General features: G+C 42.7%; 1 protein-coding gene across 2 annotated transcripts in view; it reads left to right on the top strand.

Annotated features, from left to right (window-relative positions):
• The window catches only part of LOC118777633 (netrin-G2), a 47,356-nt gene extending 32,270 nt beyond the window's left edge, over positions 1-15,086 (top strand). The window contains exons 6-8 of one of the 2 annotated variants that reach the window (XM_036528739.1): positions 10,258-10,425; positions 13,349-13,483; positions 14,350-15,086. In XM_036528739.1, the coding sequence (XP_036384632.1) occupies positions 10,258-10,425; positions 13,349-13,483; positions 14,350-14,567 (521 nt within the window). In that variant the 3' untranslated portion in view covers positions 14,568-15,086. Of the gene's footprint in view, positions 1-1,348; positions 1,436-2,994; positions 3,925-10,257; positions 10,426-13,348; positions 13,484-14,349 lie in introns of those variants that run through there. The other variant, XM_036528738.1, reaches the window with a different exon arrangement.
• The last annotated feature ends 3,430 nt before the right edge of the window (positions 15,087-18,516 follow it).

Below are 18,516 nucleotides of genomic sequence, written 5' to 3' on the forward strand. Positions count from 1 at the left end.
TCTAGACAGCTCTTGAGGGGGGGAGGACACTGTAACATCTGCAGACACTGTAGAGAAGATGCTCCAGTCTTAAGGAGGAGTCTGGAGGAGATCATGGAGAGCAGTGGAGTGAACTCTGGCATAAGGACAGAGTCCCCTGATTCTTATGTGGCATTATGTGTGATGAATTCCATATGCAATTTAGTTGGGCTTGTTTGTTTGGGGCGGGGGGGGGGGGGGGGGGGGTAGTTTGCTTGTTCTTTTCTTTTTTTTTTTACTAGAAAATCTGATCACGACCCTGGTGAAATGAGCGTCTCTAAATCAACGTCTGAAGTTTGCGTGGAGATTTATGAATGGCATATGGCGTAGGAAAGCAAGCCCATGAATCATCTGCCTGGAAATCTGTTCTTGCCACTTCCTGATGGGGGTCCAAGGTCTGAGGCTGTCCTCAGTCTCTCTGAGGACTCCTGGAATCCATCCCCCCGACATCGCGCTACCCCATCATGCTACCGTGTAAATATCTGGCTCCAAGTTTCCTGTGAGAGCCTGTCATAACTGACTGTCTTCTGCCATCCATCACAGGAGTTCACATAACCAATTGCTTGACCAGCGGTCAAGTAACTGCTTTCTCCATTTCTCTCTCTATCCCCTGAATTGCATTTCCGTTATTCACAGTGCTTGTGATGTTAAAAAGTGAGGTGTGCTGGGTATTTCCCAAAAAAACCCCATCATTTCCCCATCATGGATACAACAGCCTTGGGTGCACTCTGATCCAGATTAACAAGGCACAGTTCAGGGAGCCTAATCTACTGTGAACTGGTGGGTTATTTCAGCAGATGGCTTGGGGGGAGGGGAGGGCAGCGCTGGTTGTGCTGTGATTGAATCATGGTCCTGTCCCTTTGACCGTGCAGTAATTATGAAACACTAGGGAGAGACAATGTAAGATTTCAGCTTGCCAGGCAGCAGGAAGCCATTAGTTGTTCTGTTCTCACTCTGCTGAATCATAATATACCCATCAGCATCAGGAACATATTGGCTGACACCACCATTTCTTGCAAATGAGGGTAACACAATCACTTTTAATGTGCCGGCCATGTCCACAAATTAATTACATAGTAAAAACACATCTCACGTACATACTTATGTCTGTAATTTGTGTGTGTGTGTATGTGTGCTTGAGTGTTGGTGTTTGTATTGTGTGTGTGTGTGTATTTGTGTGTTTGTGTGTGAATGTGTGTGCATAGGTGGCTGTCACTAAAGCTTGTGTACAGAGAATAGTTCTCCTGAGTGATCTGAGTAAGTGACGTAGCAGTGCTTCAGTGTGATCTGCACTCAGAACTCAAGTCTTACGACTTTCTTTACCAAACAGAGACCACCACCATCACCAGCACCATGGCTGAGGCCCGTGAACCTGAGCTCAGCTCCATACTCAGTGATTCTCTCAGTGAGGAGCCAGGTGGGAACCGCTAGGCTGAACTAGAAACTGCAACCAGACTGTAGAGCTAGCCTCTGGAATCGGTCTATATCCTGTGCTAGAACATCGACCTTTGGACAGTTTATGAACGCTCTTCATCCCACTGCGATTTCACTGAGGAAATTCTCTTCATTCTGATGAATGCACTGTGATCTTCTGTGATTTAAAACTATTGAAATGATTCTTTTATTTTTGGTTGTGAAAACATCACACATTACATAAAATACAACATTAATGAGCAGGTTCATTAGTTTTTCAAAAAATGATACACAAAGAATTGAATTAAGACTTCTTTTAATGTTTTTCTTAATAAAAAGCAAGTAGTGTAAAAGCATGAGATGTGGTGACAATTTCTGTAAGTAAGTTTGAACTACAGTAAATGTGACCTAATTAAAATGTGAACTGAGGTTTGACCAGATAATTGCTAAAGTAATTGAAGAATATAATGTGATCTAGAACGGCCATAAACTGTTGGAACTGCATGTAGCTGTTAGAGTGTGCCAGCGCAAATCAAAAACGCTTTGTAGGCTTAGAGAGAAGTCCATACTGTAGAGTCTTCCAGCCATAACGTTGTGTAATAAGCACTGCGTAGCTGAGCGTATGGTACCTGTTGGGAATGAAACAATCAGCTGCCTCCTTGATCTGTGTGAGGAAGTATTGTATGAATGAGGTATGTTTACTGACAGAACGCTCAGTGCCTATATGGTGTCTGTCTGTGGTGGAGCAATGAACGTTCTGTGCCTTAACCCCCTACAGTGCATACATATGTGGGAGTATGTATGTTTGTGTGAGGGTGTGTCTACATACTGTACAACACGGCTGGAGGGGTCTGTGTTTTCACCTCACTGTCTCTGAAAAATAAGCTCAGTAATTTGCTGTTTGGGAAGGAATCACCTGCTATTCCAGGTGTCTGTTTGTTTGAAAGGCATCTCCTCTGTGAGACTGGGTTACAGTGTATTCATTTAGATGGAGGGATTTTGCTTGACCTAATTCCCTCTTCCAGATCTGCACAAAACAAAGAGAGCTCGGTACGACCCTGATTAAGAGTTCACTGTCCTCTGACTAGGGGAAACGACCTTGGGAAGTAATTAGGGGAAAGTAGGGAAAGTAAGCCCTTACATTTAAGGTATCAGCCTGGTTATCACTGTCTCACAATCATTTCTCCAGTAAATGAAAGTCATTGGGAGTGCAGTTTATTTCACCTTCTGTTTGTGACATTTATTAGACAGAAGCGATACAACATACAGTAGGCCTGTGCTAAGGTGCTACTGTAGAAATGCTGCCACCCTTCTGTGAGGTGTGGAAGCGCAGCCATGGCAGTTCCCTGGTACTGCAGGGGTTAAGGCAGAGTATTTGGGTTTATTCAAACTCAGCAGTGTATGTGTGTGTGTACGTGTATGTGTGCTTGCAGCTTCAGTTCCATGGAGAGAGAACGCTACTGTTCTAGGTAAACAAACTGAGGCAGCATCTCGCATGCAAATTCCCTCCCCCCCTGTCTTAGCTGCCCGCCCCAGTTAATGCTCTCGAATTGTTCCTTCAAGAGCTCCTCGCGGCCCCTGACCAAACCACTGCGGCACTCCCCACTGTGCCCATCCAGACAAACAGCCCCTCTGCACAGACAGACAGCCCAACCGTGCAGACGGATGCCCCAACTGCGCAGACGGACACCCCAACCATGCAGACGGAAGGCCCAACCTTCCCAACCGATAGCCCAAACATCCAAACAGACAGTCCAACTGTGCAGACGGATAGCCCAATTTTGCAGACAGACAGTCTAACTGAGCAGACAGACAGCCCACCCGTCCAAACAGATAGCCCAACCATGCAGACGGACAGCCTGACTGTCCAAACAGATAGCCTAACCATGTGGACAGACACCCTAACTGCGCAGACAGACACCCCAGATGCACAACCAGACACCCCAAGTGACCAAACAGACAGCCCAAAAATGCAAACAGAAAGCTCGACTGTCAAATCAGACACCTCAACCATCCAGCCAGACAGCTTGAATTTCCTGTTCGAGGGCTTGACCCTCCAGACGGACAGCCTGTCTGCCCAATTAGAGAGTCTGCTCACCCAAACAGAAAGCCTACCTGTCCAGACAGACAAACAGCCCCCAACTACAACCCCTGCCCTACCTGCAGAGGAGCGCGCTCCAGTGGATAAAGATAAGAAAGGTAAGCCATGCTCACGGAGGAGATCTACCTGCTGAGAGAAATTCTGTCATCATTTGGTTTTTGCAATGGAAACTATTGGACAGTGAAATAAATGCAATCCATGAATGCACCACTGTTTCTTATGCCAAGACATGCACCAAATGCAAGGAAACCTGTATTTGGAATGACAGGATTTTTTTTTGTCAACACAATATGCGAACATGCCAAAACAAAATAGGTTTTTTGGTCTGAGATCAGAGAAATTGACATCCATTTTTTCCCCTCACTGGGATACCAAAACTTTGAAATTTAGTCTCCAGGGTCTATATTTTCATTCTTTCCTTATATAAGGTCTCCTTGTTGCATAAGAAACCTTTGTGAACCAGCAATAGTTCATATGTAGTTCTTCCCTCCTTTAACCACTAGTAATCAGGTAATTGCCATATAATTGGCAGCAAGAGGTTGGGGGGTTTCACATCTGAGTGCCAGCAGAATGGCACGTTGTGCCCAAGGAAAGTGTGCACAACAGAGAGGACAGGAAACAAAATTCACTTCCCGTTTGCTGCCAGAGGCAGGAAAGGCAGGGAAAGACAGGAGAGAGAGGTTGAAACAGAGAGATGGAACAGGAGGGAGAGAGAATTAACATCACTGGTAATGGAAATGTAAAGTGTCTTCATTCATCTTCCACGGTTGACTAGCATCAGGCCTGGGCAGAGTCTCCAGCAGCAGACTGCTGTGGGATGAAGCCGGGCCCCGGAGGACAGGACCGGACGCCACTCCGTGACGCTTGATCAAACTTTAGCCGAGCACTGTGGATGATCTAAGCACTCCATCACCTCCAATATCCGCCCCGGTTTCACTCTGCGGGTCAGCCCAGTCCTGAGTGATGTTTCAGGCAGAGCGAGTCGAGCCCCGTGCAGTCCTACTCCTCAGTGCTGGCTGTGATTAATGGCAGCAATAGTGTGCCACATTCTCTCCCCAAGGTGGCGCAAGTAGCAGAGATTAAACACATTTACGTTTACTGCTGTGCTAAATCTGTCAGTAAAGAACATGGGCCATGATGCCAAGTTAGCAGTGCCATGCGGCGAGTGCCTCAAACATCACGCTCCTCCCTGTCTGTTTCCTGCAGAAGTTTCACAGATGCCGCAGGTTTGAGCTAAGGCCCACGTGGAATTCCAGAGCTCTGCAGATTGTATTTGTACTTCCTCCTGCAGAGACTCTGGGGGGATCGCTAATGTAGATGCCCTCCCATTCTCCCACACAAGAGACCGATGAATACTGCATGAAATTAAACAAGCGAGACCGGCGTCAGCACACTCTACCCTGTGTGTACAAAGGCTCACAGGGCTTTGCAGGACTTTCAGTACTCTCTCACAGCTCTGAAAAGAAAGGGAGGAGGGAGATAGGGGCAGATGGGGAGAACAGAAAACTGGAGAGAGAGCGAGGCAGGAAGAAAGCGAAAGCCAGAGGGGTACAGTGAGTTGAAAAGCAGTAAAAGGGTCCCTCAAGCAGAAAGTCCCTGCCTCTCAGCGGCAGCATCTGGGTGGAGGGTGTGAGCATGCTGTGAAGAGGATGGGGGGGTCTGATGAAGCACAGTGGCTGGGATCTGTAAGTGGTGTGGGCGGGAAGATTTGGATCAGATGGAAGTCACTTGGATTGAGGCTGAGGCTTCCAAACTTCATCTTCAGGAGCATGTGATGCCAACCCTCATCCTGAGCATCAGGAGATACATTCCCACCATGACAGGGGAAGGGAGCAACACAATAACACAATTTAACCTCCATCAAGGGAGTTCTGACTCGTGATCGGCAGGGCTGAAATTCATACCATATTAACCCCCAATCCCAGGCCCAGCCCCTAGAGAGTCATCAGGCAGGAGCAATAAATCATTCAGTAACACATTTGTCTGGAAGCTCATCTCCCCTTTTTGGGGATTTTTTTAGAGAGGCTCAGTGGGATACCGGGGCACTGCTCACGGCCCTACAGAGAGGACCGGTGCTCAAGCACTTCTGATCTATTTTTAAATGCCTACCAAACCATCATCTGATTAATATTTTACAAGTAGGAGGAAGCCAGGCCCTGGTCAGCTGGAAAAACAGGGGGGGGTTATTGAGCCAATGCAGAGGGATAGATACATGAAACCATAAAGGAGGGCAGGGATGAACGCTGTCCTTCAGAAAGGGTCAGGAGTAAGGGAGCTTCATCACTACAGCAGAAAAAGTCCCTTTTCCCCTAGACAGAAACTGGGGAAGCGAAGCAGTTATGACCATGCAACACGAGGAGCCACTGGCCATAAGCTTTGATGATATCAGAAATCATAAATGGCACCACTCAATTTAGACAGGCTGTGGCCTCTTACGTCACCGCTTCTGGCAGAAATCATTACTGTGGCATTTTATTGGATCAATTGCTATTTATTAGGTCAATACTAAATACGGTGTTGATGCCATAGCTGACTAGATGCAGAACTGTGATCCTGGGGATCACTTCCATTCCTTAAAGTGTTTCTCTCCAAGGCTTTCTTTGATTAAACATAATTGATGTCTGATATTAATCTCATCACGTAACATTTAAAAAGAAGATTTGAGAAAAATGTGTTGATCTCACACTACCCTTCATGACATAAGTTGGCATGAACAGAACAGTGAGCGTAGTCATTTAGAATGATTCTCATGAGGGAATGGGGGGAAAGGGGTGTCACTTTGTCACTCTGAAAAGGTAGTTGTGTGTGTTGGTTGATTCTGATGTCCCCCCCCCCCCCCCGGTGAACACAGTCACCCCAAAGCCTGAAGCTGAGGATGCTGGGATCAGACAGAAGAGTGAAAGGCCCATTTGGAAATGGTTTGAGACAGAGAAGGAAGAAGAGAAGGAAAAAAAGAAAGAGAAGGAGGACGAGAAAGAAAAAGACGAGAAAGATGAAAAGAAAGAGAACAAGAAGGAGAAAGGTATTATTGGTTGTGCCTTAGCTGCAGAGTTGGCACAGTGTTCGTAATGCACTTAATACCGTGTGTTGAGTTAATAAATCAATAGAAGTGATGTGCGTGTACACAGACGATTTAATACGTGTGACATAATCCTGCTACATCCCTTGCTTCTCCACCCTATTGATCTCAGCTGGTAAAATTACAGCCTGGCATCGACCTTACAAGTCAATTTGGTTTCTGTGGCAAGTTAAAGACTCTGGCACGGTGATGCATTGATCAGGTACATGTTAACGCTGTGTTCTTCTAGTATGACCACACAAACCTCTAGTCATGATAACTAGGGCCATCTTCCCCAGTCGCTTTTATATCTCACAGGACTGTTTTTAAAGAATGAGGGCTTACCATGGTTGCAATCAGAAGTATATGTAAACTATACCCCTATAGTGATTTTATAGTCATTTGCAGCCACAGCTACCATAGCATTGTTTAATAATGGACTTTATTCCTACAATGAGTTCCTAATAAAGTGAATTCTTCCTTCTGATGGTGACATTTCAGTAAAACATTGGATCCCACAGCCTTTGTTTCCAGGGGCTTGTAAATTCTGATATTAAGTATTGACTCAGTCACAGAAGTCAGGCTGTTCAGTGTGGAAGTGGAGGGGCCATAAAAACGAGATCCCTTTATTTCCCAAGGGATTTTAAGGCTCTTGATCTCAGGCGAGGCGCAGACCAGCCAGTTAGCGGGAATTGTGTACGGCAAATTCGAAGGTAAGAAGAACTCAGGATGTCACTGCAACGGATAAAAAAATAGACAAGGCTTGAATGGACCCAAGGCACTATGCATCTGTTTCGAAGCAGAACTAAAAAATATTGATGTGCGTGTGTGTGTGTGTACATTTTATGTCAGTTAATTTAACACCAATATGTTAGCAAATAATATATGGAATCCATCTATTCATCTTTAAAACTTCCAGATGTTGGAATGAATTGCTCTTTGTGCTGAATTTGAAAGTTGAGAGAAGATGAAAGAAAGGTTTTTGTGCTTGGGATGAAGTAGTCAGTGCACATGGGTAGTGTTCAGCTTGCCAGAAAAATGATGGATTTTCTAATTTGGTGGTTTGAAGTTCAGGAGTTCAGGATCAGCACACAAGAGTACTTGCATTTTGTGAACTGTGATATTTTTGGCTGTTTGGAAACATATGCATTGTCTAAATGTTCATTCATTCAAACCCCAGCAAAGGGTGGTTTTCTAAACATGTTCAACATACGTAGTGTAATGCTTATGAACATACAACAATCATTTTATTTAGTGGCATGAAAATAAGGCAAAACTCAGTGATCTGGTTTTGTCTCCGAATGGCTTCATTCCCTACAGTTACGATTATAGTGCTGAGTGTCGACTCAAATGTCAAAGATGCCTGCAAGATCTCAAGACAAACTGCTGCTAGATTAACCCTTCAGTGGTGCCTAATGTTTTTACAGGCAAAATGAGGGTGTCAATGGCTTGCATATCTCATGTAGGAGTTACTTTCATAACCACAATATGGTGAGATATAAAGAGGAACTGTTTATTTCTGATGGTTAGAATACTACCCTTTTGGCACTGTAGTGAACTATAAAATCATCTAGATATTGAGAAAAAAGGAGGAGAAAAATTGAATAGGAAAAGAATATAGTTAGAAATGAGAGGTATACTACTAGTAATAATAGAACAGATAGATAGTCATAGACAGTTCTCACTTAATAGTAATCATTTTATCTTAATAGAAGTAGCAGTCCTTGGTTTACTTTGTATATCAGTAAAAAAAAGGCCCATGAATGAGTAAAGGGCTAAGACTGTGGAAAAATTGCTAAAGTATGTCTTCATTTTTCTTCCTTCATCATTTTATGTGTTTTCACCATGTTGTCCTCCTCTTTGTTTGCCTGTTTTGGTTTGTTTGAAGGTAAGCATCTTGTTCATCTTTTCATGGTCTCTTCATGGTAATAATTTTTCAATTGTTACATTATATTCATTGTTCATTACAATTGTTGACTAAATTATTTTGTATTGTGAATTTTATGTTGTACCCTGCAAATCCCCTCCCCAGAAAAAAAAAAACTTTCAAATCAAAAATGAGCAATAGTCTCAGAAGATTTTGGGGGCAGCTCCATTTAATTTCAGTCCATTCCAGATTCCATTCAGTTCCTGAATTGACTGAACTGAAATGGAATTGACCCCGGCTGTGATTTTCACTTGAATAAATAACCACCCCATCTCCCATCCACCAGTCTGCCCTGGTGACTGTAGAAGCCGTCTGGACTTTGCAGTAATATATGGAACAATGTCCCGTTCCCTCAACAATCTGTTTACTAATTGCTCATTTATATTTAATTAGCTTTTTCTTCCCTCTTTCTCTCCACTCTGCTGAGTGAGGCACGGCAGGTCTTTGCACCGGCTTCCCTTAAACATCCCATAAATATTTCAGCTCATGCAACAACCAAACAATAATTAAATAATAATGTGATGGCTGATTAAACATCTAAACTCACTTTTTAATACTCATTTAAATGTGTATTTGCATAAACATGCTTCATAAATGGCTCTTAAAAGGACACTATTGCCTTGGAGCGCTTAATAGGGCAGAATTCTGAAGCTTTATAAAACCTTAATTAGGCCTTATAAAACTCAGCCAAGATAATAATTAAAAAAAAACAATATGCATGCTTTGTACTGCACATGGTTTCTGTAAGAGTTCCAAGGGATGGTATAGTGGATGTTACGATTCTGGGTTTACCCCACCACTGGCTTTTGATTCTTAATCATCTGGCATTCTGCTTTAAAGTCACGCTGAGACTATGAAATGAAAAATCACTCGTATTTTGATGGGTTTGACAATGCTTTCATAAAGGTAAAATCCTGTATTAACACATAAAATAACCTTGATACTAATCAACAGAGTAGCCTTCTTAAGAGGGGAATTACAGATTACTTACGTCATAACTACAGATTCTCTCCAACATACAACATCCAATGACACAGCTCTTAAAAACAGATTAACAAAGTTTATCTTTACTAAGAATTAGTGTAGTTAGTTGACTCTCTCCTTTATGCTGGTTGAAGTCTCACTGCATAGCACTTGAATCATGAATAATGAAGTATGACTGACTTGTTTTGGGCAGTAACTGCTCTTGTTCATTTGCCCATCAATTCCAGTATTTCCTCTCTCTTGCGGAACAGTTCACAAAATCATGGATCGGATCATGGTAACACAGGGAGCAAAGGAACTGGCTTGGTCAGGGAGCAATTGGTGGAGAGCACATACAGGGAGGAAAATATTACTGATTGATTCACACAACTTCCATGGTTACCTAAAAATCATCATCCCCTTGTCCTTAGCTCTGCAGTGATTTTCTGTCAGGCGAAGTCAGCTGTGTCCTTCCTTTTTTGGGAATTGCCTGGGCCTGTGGATACTAAACACAAGCCTAGGGCCAGAGAGGTTAAAAATAACAGACTGTGCAGGATCAATACCTCCGATGGGGAGGTAATATTACATCAGTGGTGGAATACACTTATCTGGACAGTTCACTTACCTTCAAGCACGTGGATCCAAACTATCTGCAGGACAACGTGTGGCCATGCCCCCCCCCCCATCCCCCCTCCCAAATCCCTACCTCTCCCCTCCCACTTCCCTCCCTCTCCTCCAGTGGCGACACTAACCCTGCTCTGCTCTCTCCCCTGTCAGACTGCGAGTGCTACGGCCACTCGAACCGCTGCAGTTACATCGACTTCCTCAACATTGTGACCTGCGTCAGCTGCAAGCACAACACAAGGGGGCAGAACTGCCAGCACTGCCGCCTCGGCTACTTCCGAAATGCCTCCGCCGAGCTGGACGATGAGAGCGTGTGCATAGGTCAGTGGTGACATTCTGGGCGTTTCACCTCACTGCAAGGGGCTGTCGGCTTGGCCTCCATCTCAGGGCAACCGTAGCTGAGAGGCTGTCCTGATTGGATTAGAGTGGTTACTCCGGGTCCTCGTGCTCTGCTTACATGTGCGCCTGAGGACATGTCAGGAGGAACACTGCAAGAGGGGGAGCCATGGAGAAGACGCTGTGCCCAAACACAGTCATTTTACAGGCTACTTTAAAGGCCAAACCAGATAAACCACACTGCCACACAGCCCTGACTTAACTAAACTGTAGAGTATTTACAGGTCTGCAAAGAGTTAAACTGCAGAGTATGTACACATCTGCAATGGGTCAGACTGCAGAGTCTTTACAGGTCTGCAATGGGCTAACCCTTTGCAGACCTGTATATACTCTACAATCTGACCTCACAAGTATTCACAGTGATACACTATTCCAGTTTCTATGCATAAACACTTGCAGGTCTGTGCATCAAAGTGACTCAAGTTTTGCAACCATAACAGATTAACTCTGACATGGAAGCGTTTTGGTTGTGTTCAACACTTTAGACATAAGTATTTTACATGCAAGCATTTCATATTGATAGAGCACAATGATATTTATTCACTAATATACATATTACATTATGTGTTTTAAAAAAGTTTTTTAAAATATCCAGGTTTAAGTAGATTATTTCAGATCCTTTCATTTGTAGTATTGCATTAGAATAATTAGGATTTCTCTGGTGATTCTATACTGCTCATGTATTTGCCCATGTTTTTTTTTAACAATATAATACTGAATTACGAACATACATGCATTCATGATTGTATTAACAGTGGTAAATTACATGTTGAACCACAGAGGATCTCTACCAATCACATAACATGCCCAACTGATTCATTACGGTGTTGATTTAGAGCTGTGGTAATGAGGTTGAGTTTAACTGCTTCTAGCATGAGAAATGTACAAGAAGCCATTTAGCTCTGTGTGTGTGTGTGTGTGTTTGTGTGTGTGTGTGTGTGTGTGTGTGTGTGTGTGTGTGTGTGTGTGTGTGTGTGTGTGTATGTGTGTGTGTGTGTGTGTGTTGTGCATGCCAGTGAAATCTCTGTGAAAGCCCTGTATGATGTGGGTCAGGGTTTTGTGTCTCTGCATTGCTCTCAGCCCATAGACACTTGAAGGAGGTCCCACGCATATTGTTGGAGCTAGCTGAATGTAGCGTTTCTGTCTTTCCTTCTTCTCACATCATCTCTTAGATGTTTACTGTTTGATTGTAATGTGTCTGATTTGGTTAGGTTCTTTGACAGAGTTTTGCAGCAAAGCATCTTACTCCTGTGCTACAATGCTGGACAGTTTGTATGTGTCTGGCTGATTTTCTGTGCAGAAGATTTAAAATTTCATTTTAGCATGCACACAGATCCAGTACATGGAGTAATTATTAGCATCGTTTGTATCCATGGTGCTAGCCATGGTGTCACACAATGCTTCAGTTAAAAACTGATTAGTAATTAAGATCAGTTGACTGTGTTATGCAATCATCCCCACAGGGAGGTTTCTTGTTACATTTATAATGATAAGATTTTAAATCTTGTAAATGTAACTTCATTTACCTTTAAGCTACTTAAAGACAAGCATAAATTCTTGGGAACGTAATATTTTAAAACATGTTATTCCTGATCATTTAACAAGCACTCAGACACAGAAATGAGGACTAATTTATGACTAATTTAGACCATTTATTATTAGAATTTAAGCATTTACCAGAGATCCTAATGTAGCTTGAGCATATAATCAAACACAGAAAATATCATCCAGATGTACTGGAAGAGATGTGTGAACAGACAATTTAAAGATGCAAGTGATATATTTGATATGTTTGAGAGACTTGAGATTTTCTTTCCTATGAACTGGGATAACGCTACAATGTTATGGTGAGCTACAATGAACAGAGTTAGAGATTTGATGATTACAACATATCAGCATTACAGACTAAAAAACAGATCCTTTTGCATTACGTTGAACTGTGATATTTTACCGTGAACTGGATTTGAATGTATGTATAGGAGCAGATTACATTCACAGTCCCTGCTGTGAAAAATGTTGATGCTGATTTGAATCCATCTGCTTCGGAACGCTGGGAGGTTGGAGGGTAAACTCAACGCCGCAGGGGGACACAGGAGGCCCAAGGCCAAGCCGTAAAGTCAGCAGAAATGGCATTCCCTTCGCCACACCTGCCAGGCGCTCCGCAGGTGTAGCAGGGCACCATTTCAGTGGAGAGCAGCTATCTCCAACTAATGCAGGGCTGGGGTCACTTACAATTCAGGAGAACCCCACCTCACCACATATAATAATACACTAGCCGGTTACATGACTGTTCTCCCCAGGAGAAAAAAAATGTGGAAACACAGTCTTGTATGAGGTTTGAGAATGCACAATGCTGTTGCAACTCCATGTGTACCAGAAGGCTTTGGAGCCGGGATGAAAACTTGCATCAATTCTCCCGTGGCTCTTTGCCCATTATGCACCACCTGACGACCAAATGATGATTTAAAACCAGGGCCTCCAACTACAGAAATCTGCACCCAGAAGAACTGCTCCTGTGAAATTATGCAAGCTGTAATGACATTGAGCTGATGCAATGTTGCGCTAATATTCTGTCATGAGGAACACTGAAGAAAAAACCTTGAGCTGCTATCCTAGATTGACAGGGCTGGATTCATCAGTGTGTGTGTGCACATGCATGCGTCAGTGTTATGAGCGCTCATCTGTGTTCACATGGATACATCTTTGCTTATGTGGTTGTTTCTATAAATATAATTGGGTGTGTGGCTAGTTCCTGTTCTAGCTGTCCTGTGCTGCTTGAAGTGGTAGGAATGGTTGTGTTTGCTCTCATATTCACCACCCACAGCTCTGTATTTATAATTTTCTGCAGAGTGCAACTGCAACCAGATTGGCTCGGTCCACGACCGCTGCAATGAGACGGGCTACTGTCAGTGTAAGGATGGGTCCACTGGGCCCAAGTGTGAAGACTGTCTCCCTGGATACTACTGGAAGCAAGGTTGTTTCCGTAAGTACTGCAGAAGGGAAGGGGTTGAAAAAGGGGCGGGGACTAGCTAAACTGTTTATGCTGGAATAATGTATATTCAGGGACAGCGGTAATATGGTTACTGTGGCAGGACATGGCAGCAGCGTGGTGTTGGCCCATCTGCGCTCCTGTTTTCTGTATATCTGTGTTCTTCCTTGCACTGTTCTTTTCATCAACCCAGTTTTTGCAGTTGTCCTGAAATACCTTCCAGGAATATTTTGAAGGTCAATTCGGGCTCAGTCTCCTGCATCGTATTGATGAAATATTAGACTAGTAGGACATGAATGTGGACAGAATGGGAGAAAAACTGGAAAGCAGAGCAGCAGTTTGTTTGAAACAAGACACTGTGCTTGTCGTTCTCATGAGGTCACATGACTCATTAGCGAGAGCACCTGATGTCATTCTCAAGGGCAGGAACAGGAGTGTGTTGCAGAGATTCACATTCATGTTTTCCAGCTGTTTCCAGCTAACATTTTTACCACAGGAAGAGCTGGTCAGCAGTAATGTACCAATCTGCAGCACAGCATACTTTTATTCCTAAGTGATCAGTATCCCTGATCTAAGCAGACTTAACTCTATGCACAGAAGTTGGCCCATATTCATGTATGAACTTGAAACCAAACCAAAAAATACAACAAAAACATGTTGGAGGGAGCCAAAAAGTTACTTTGTTCCATCAAAGATTACATACTGTCCTTAAATGACCCACTACAGTTAGCTCATTAATTGTACTAGAAAGAAATATTAAGTGGATTACTCGAGGGTAGATTCCATGTTAGCTGCGACCGTTCAAACCCTCATGACGCCCCCCTCACCCTCCCTCCCTTCCTTCCTTCTCCCTAACGCAGCCAATGTCTGCGACGACGAGCTCCTGCTGTGCCAGAACGGCGGCACCTGCAACCAGAACCAGAAGTGCATGTGCACTCCAGAGTTCAAGGGGGTCCTGTGCGAGCAGCCCCGCTGCGAGGGCGAGGACTGCGATGCCGCCTGCGCCTCCTACCTCAGCCTCACCACCCTGCTCCTCTGCCTCCTGGCCAATCAGCTGGCCCAATTAACTGCTTACTGAGCCTCGCCCAGACCAGCCCGGGAGGGGCAGAGCCACCACAGCAGAGTCCCCACCCCCCATTGCCCCAGTTTGAAGGTGCCGCTTTTGTTCTCGGGATGGCCGAGGTGTGTGCAAGACAGAGGCTTCGGGGGAGATAAGAGCCAGAGGAATGTCACTGACTGCAACTCCTCTTCCCCAAACACCAGTGCTGAAGAAATGAAATACCAAAAAAAAAAAAAACTATCACTATGTAAGAAAAGACTAGGGAGGAACTTGTTGAATAATTAAAAGACTTTCTTCTTGTTGTAGTTCTGAGTTTACCCTTCCCACCCCCCACCTAAATACTGCACTAATCCATGTTGTTTTCTGAACAGAGATGGGTTATGTCGCTGCTGATGCCTACTTAAAAATTAAGTCAGATTTAATTTTCCTCTTAAGCGAGCATTGTTTTCACATTTCCTTCCTTCGGTGCAATTCCCATCATCCATTGTTTCATGAATGCTGACTGACTGAAGTGAGGGTAGAAACAAAAAAAAAAAAGATTTTAGTCACTGTCAGGATTGAGTATTCCCAGTTAGATTAATATTTCACAGGGTATTCAGGAAGCAGACACAATATAACGTATCCAAATGAAATATTTAAAAAAAACATCTAAAGAAATATTATATACTACATTGTTTGAATATTTTTTTGTAGAAATTATTTTTGTTCCGAGTTAACATTAATTGAGAATAAAAAACTATTTAAAGATGAGCATTTTATTACTCTGTACACCTTACAGTAAATGTGACTGTTACCTGCCCAAACTTCCGCTTCTGTTTATGTCATTTCCTCTAACAGAGAGAAAGATGCATTTTTGAAAAGTCTAATTTCCTCATCCACACACACCACATCCATATCCACATCCACACATCCACACACACACACACACACACACACACATATACAGTGTACTGGGAATTAAACTAAGGATAATGTCCGCTGCCACCCATGTGACATGTCACAAAGCTGTATGATTCCAGACGTATTGTTCTACTCACTGAATATTTGCAAGTTAACATACAAATTGCAACCATGTAGCGGGTTTTTCAACAGAACAAAGAAGTGACACATTTGTGCACTACTACTGTTGCAGAACATTTAACTCGATATGGGAATCCAGATACTTCAGTATTTCAATCAATAGTAGGAATTAAAATGCTGTGGCAATCAATACTTCAAGTAAAGTAACTATTCAACCATTTTCCTCCTTTTTATCTCTTTATCAGGCTAGCCTCTGAAGTGCAAGGATGAAGGTTAAAAAAGTTCAACAAAACATGATGCAATTAATCACTGAGACCCAATTCATGCAGCGAGGCTACCAAAATGTCACGGCAATGTCACATCATCTGTAACATTTGAGGATTTTCTAAGTCACAGATCAAGATAACTGGCTCTCTAACACATTCAGATATATATGCGATAGACAGTCTAATGTAATATTAACTTATTTTTTAAGAATTTGGGGCTGTGGAGACACTGTGGAAAGATAGCTTTTAACACAGTTAATATATATTTGCCAAGGCGTGTACACCTATCAAAGTTCTATTCTGATGCACTTATGGAAGTGATGTCATGTCATGAACCTCTTGGCAAGATCTGAAGGTCATTTATTTGGCCTCAAAACCTATAATAAAGGGGTATGGCACAGTTGACCACCAAATGATTTAACCAAATCAAGCACAATTGTAATACCTGCAGTTATTCTGTCAACCTATATACACTGTAGGGTTATGCTAGGTACAGCACAGGAGAAATAGCTTGGAGACACATACTTTGACATATGCTTGTACATATGCAATACGTGCGCCAAACCATGTCAAGAAGCTGGCTTTAACTCACGTTACAGGTTACACGTTTGCGTACAACAGATTTACCTTTCAACCAACTGTATGTACACTTAAACTGATACTGCTTTCAATTGCCAAGCCAACTGTCTGTGTAGGCAACCCCCCCGCCCCCCCGACATACATTTGTTGCGTGCAACCTATGAGCCCTATATCAGCCCTGTGTAACAGGAAATTTGGGGAAAAGCCTTGTTTAAATGATCAACAGAACATACGGGTTGTTCACCTGATATTCAGAACAGCACAGCTATTACTTTTTCCAATTTATATAGGCAATGCATTGATATATTGAGGTATAACAGCAAATTTAAGTGCCTGCACTTTCTGGGCAAGGAGACTTGTAAACTGAGGAGCATTCAAAAAGTATGTAAAACAGAAGAGGGCAAAAAAGATGGTGTGGCCAACATACACAGTGAATTACCAGCTATTCCTTCCCAACTTAGTTACAGAAATATGGTTCAGAAGTCCGCTGAATTTCTAGGTACTGCTCCTGCCATTTTGTCAAGGGGGCTTATGAATGCTAACAAAGCAGAGACAAAACAGTTTTGGCCATACTGAACAGCACTAGCATCTCCAACATCTATACAATATATCAAGTTCCAACCAAACTGGGCTGTGTCACAATGATTAATGTGCAGATGCAAAATAAGTTGCGGAAAAATGTGCAACAACAACTAGGCTGGGAAGCTAACTGATTATGAAGTATTGTTTCAATACTGTTATTGCTACTGTAAGCTGGAGGTTTACCTCTAGCTCTCTGAATTGTTAACAGATGCATGGTATCTCCTTTTGGCCACCTTAAAAAATTTTTGGGGTTTGTTATCAAGACCACAAGACAAGAAACTCAAGACTTTGATATTACCAAAATGGTTCTTTCTTAATCATCAAGATGTCAAATGAGCCCCTAAACCATTTGATACTTTTTGAAATCCTTACACATTTTGTGATCCCCATGGCACAAACCCCAGAAATGTTACATTCACAGTAATTAATTTGGCAAATGCTCTTATCCAGAGTGGCTTACAAAGGAAAGCACAGAAGTGCATACAACTCAATTGAGCATGAGCAGTATGAGCTTCTTAACAGTACCCTTGTCGAGCCGTCATATCTGGACCTGTATAAATTAGTAGTCCAGTACACACCTGCATCCCCCTTGCACTTCCTAGAGATGATCTTAGTCACAAAAGAATCAGTACTTGCAATGCAAAACCAGATGGTGTCTGCTGTATGTTATCAATCACATTTCAGTACTGTTTGGGAAGGAAAGCTAGCTAATCAGCGAATGACAATGTCAAATAAAATAAAACACTGCATTGCTCTACCCAACCTATTAAGTCATTTCAATTTTTTTTGGAAACGTAAAGAATGTTAAGCTTCCTTTTTCATCTTCTGTGGTTGTAATGCACTGAGCCATGACCATCACTAAAAGAGCTTTGTCTCCAACGACAACCAGACCGGCGATGCAATTGTGATGTCACACCTTCCTGGTGTATCATGTCATGGTGTGAACGAAGCACATCCCAGAGGACCCTTTTAGTTTTACACATGCAACCCAGGCAAAGACTGCCCTGAAACAAAATGTTCACTGCCATCAACCCTATGTAAATGCATCACCATCTCAACTGAGATACATTTTACATGCAAATATAAATGAATATATTAAAATATAAAAATAGAAGTATATGTGTAAGGAACAGTAAACATTCACTCAGCACTCAGTAAAGGGATCTCCTGTTTTCTCTCTTAGCATTTGCTCTGGTCTGACAACATACCACTTTCATTCCAGACCAAAGGATGGCGTGACTGGGTGTCAGTGAAATGTTTTGAGTTTGAGAATGATGCTAAGTCAAAAATAAGATGTCCCATTTTTACACCAGCATTAAAAGAAATACAAGATCAATTTGTAATATGCTGCTATTCCAAGTCTGTTTTATAGATGAGGGAAAAATGGATTGCCAATTAATCCATCAACCCAAAAATGGTAGGCTGCTTTTACATTATAACCATAAATAGGAACCAGAAGCACAGAAAAAAGAATGCCTTTATTCGGCCTGCATCTACAGCAGTTGTTGCAGACAAATAAA

The sequence above is a fragment of the Megalops cyprinoides genome, chromosome 5 (genome assembly GCF_013368585.1).
Source record: "Megalops cyprinoides isolate fMegCyp1 chromosome 5, fMegCyp1.pri, whole genome shotgun sequence".
Taxonomy (NCBI): domain Eukaryota; kingdom Metazoa; phylum Chordata; class Actinopteri; order Elopiformes; family Megalopidae; genus Megalops; species Megalops cyprinoides.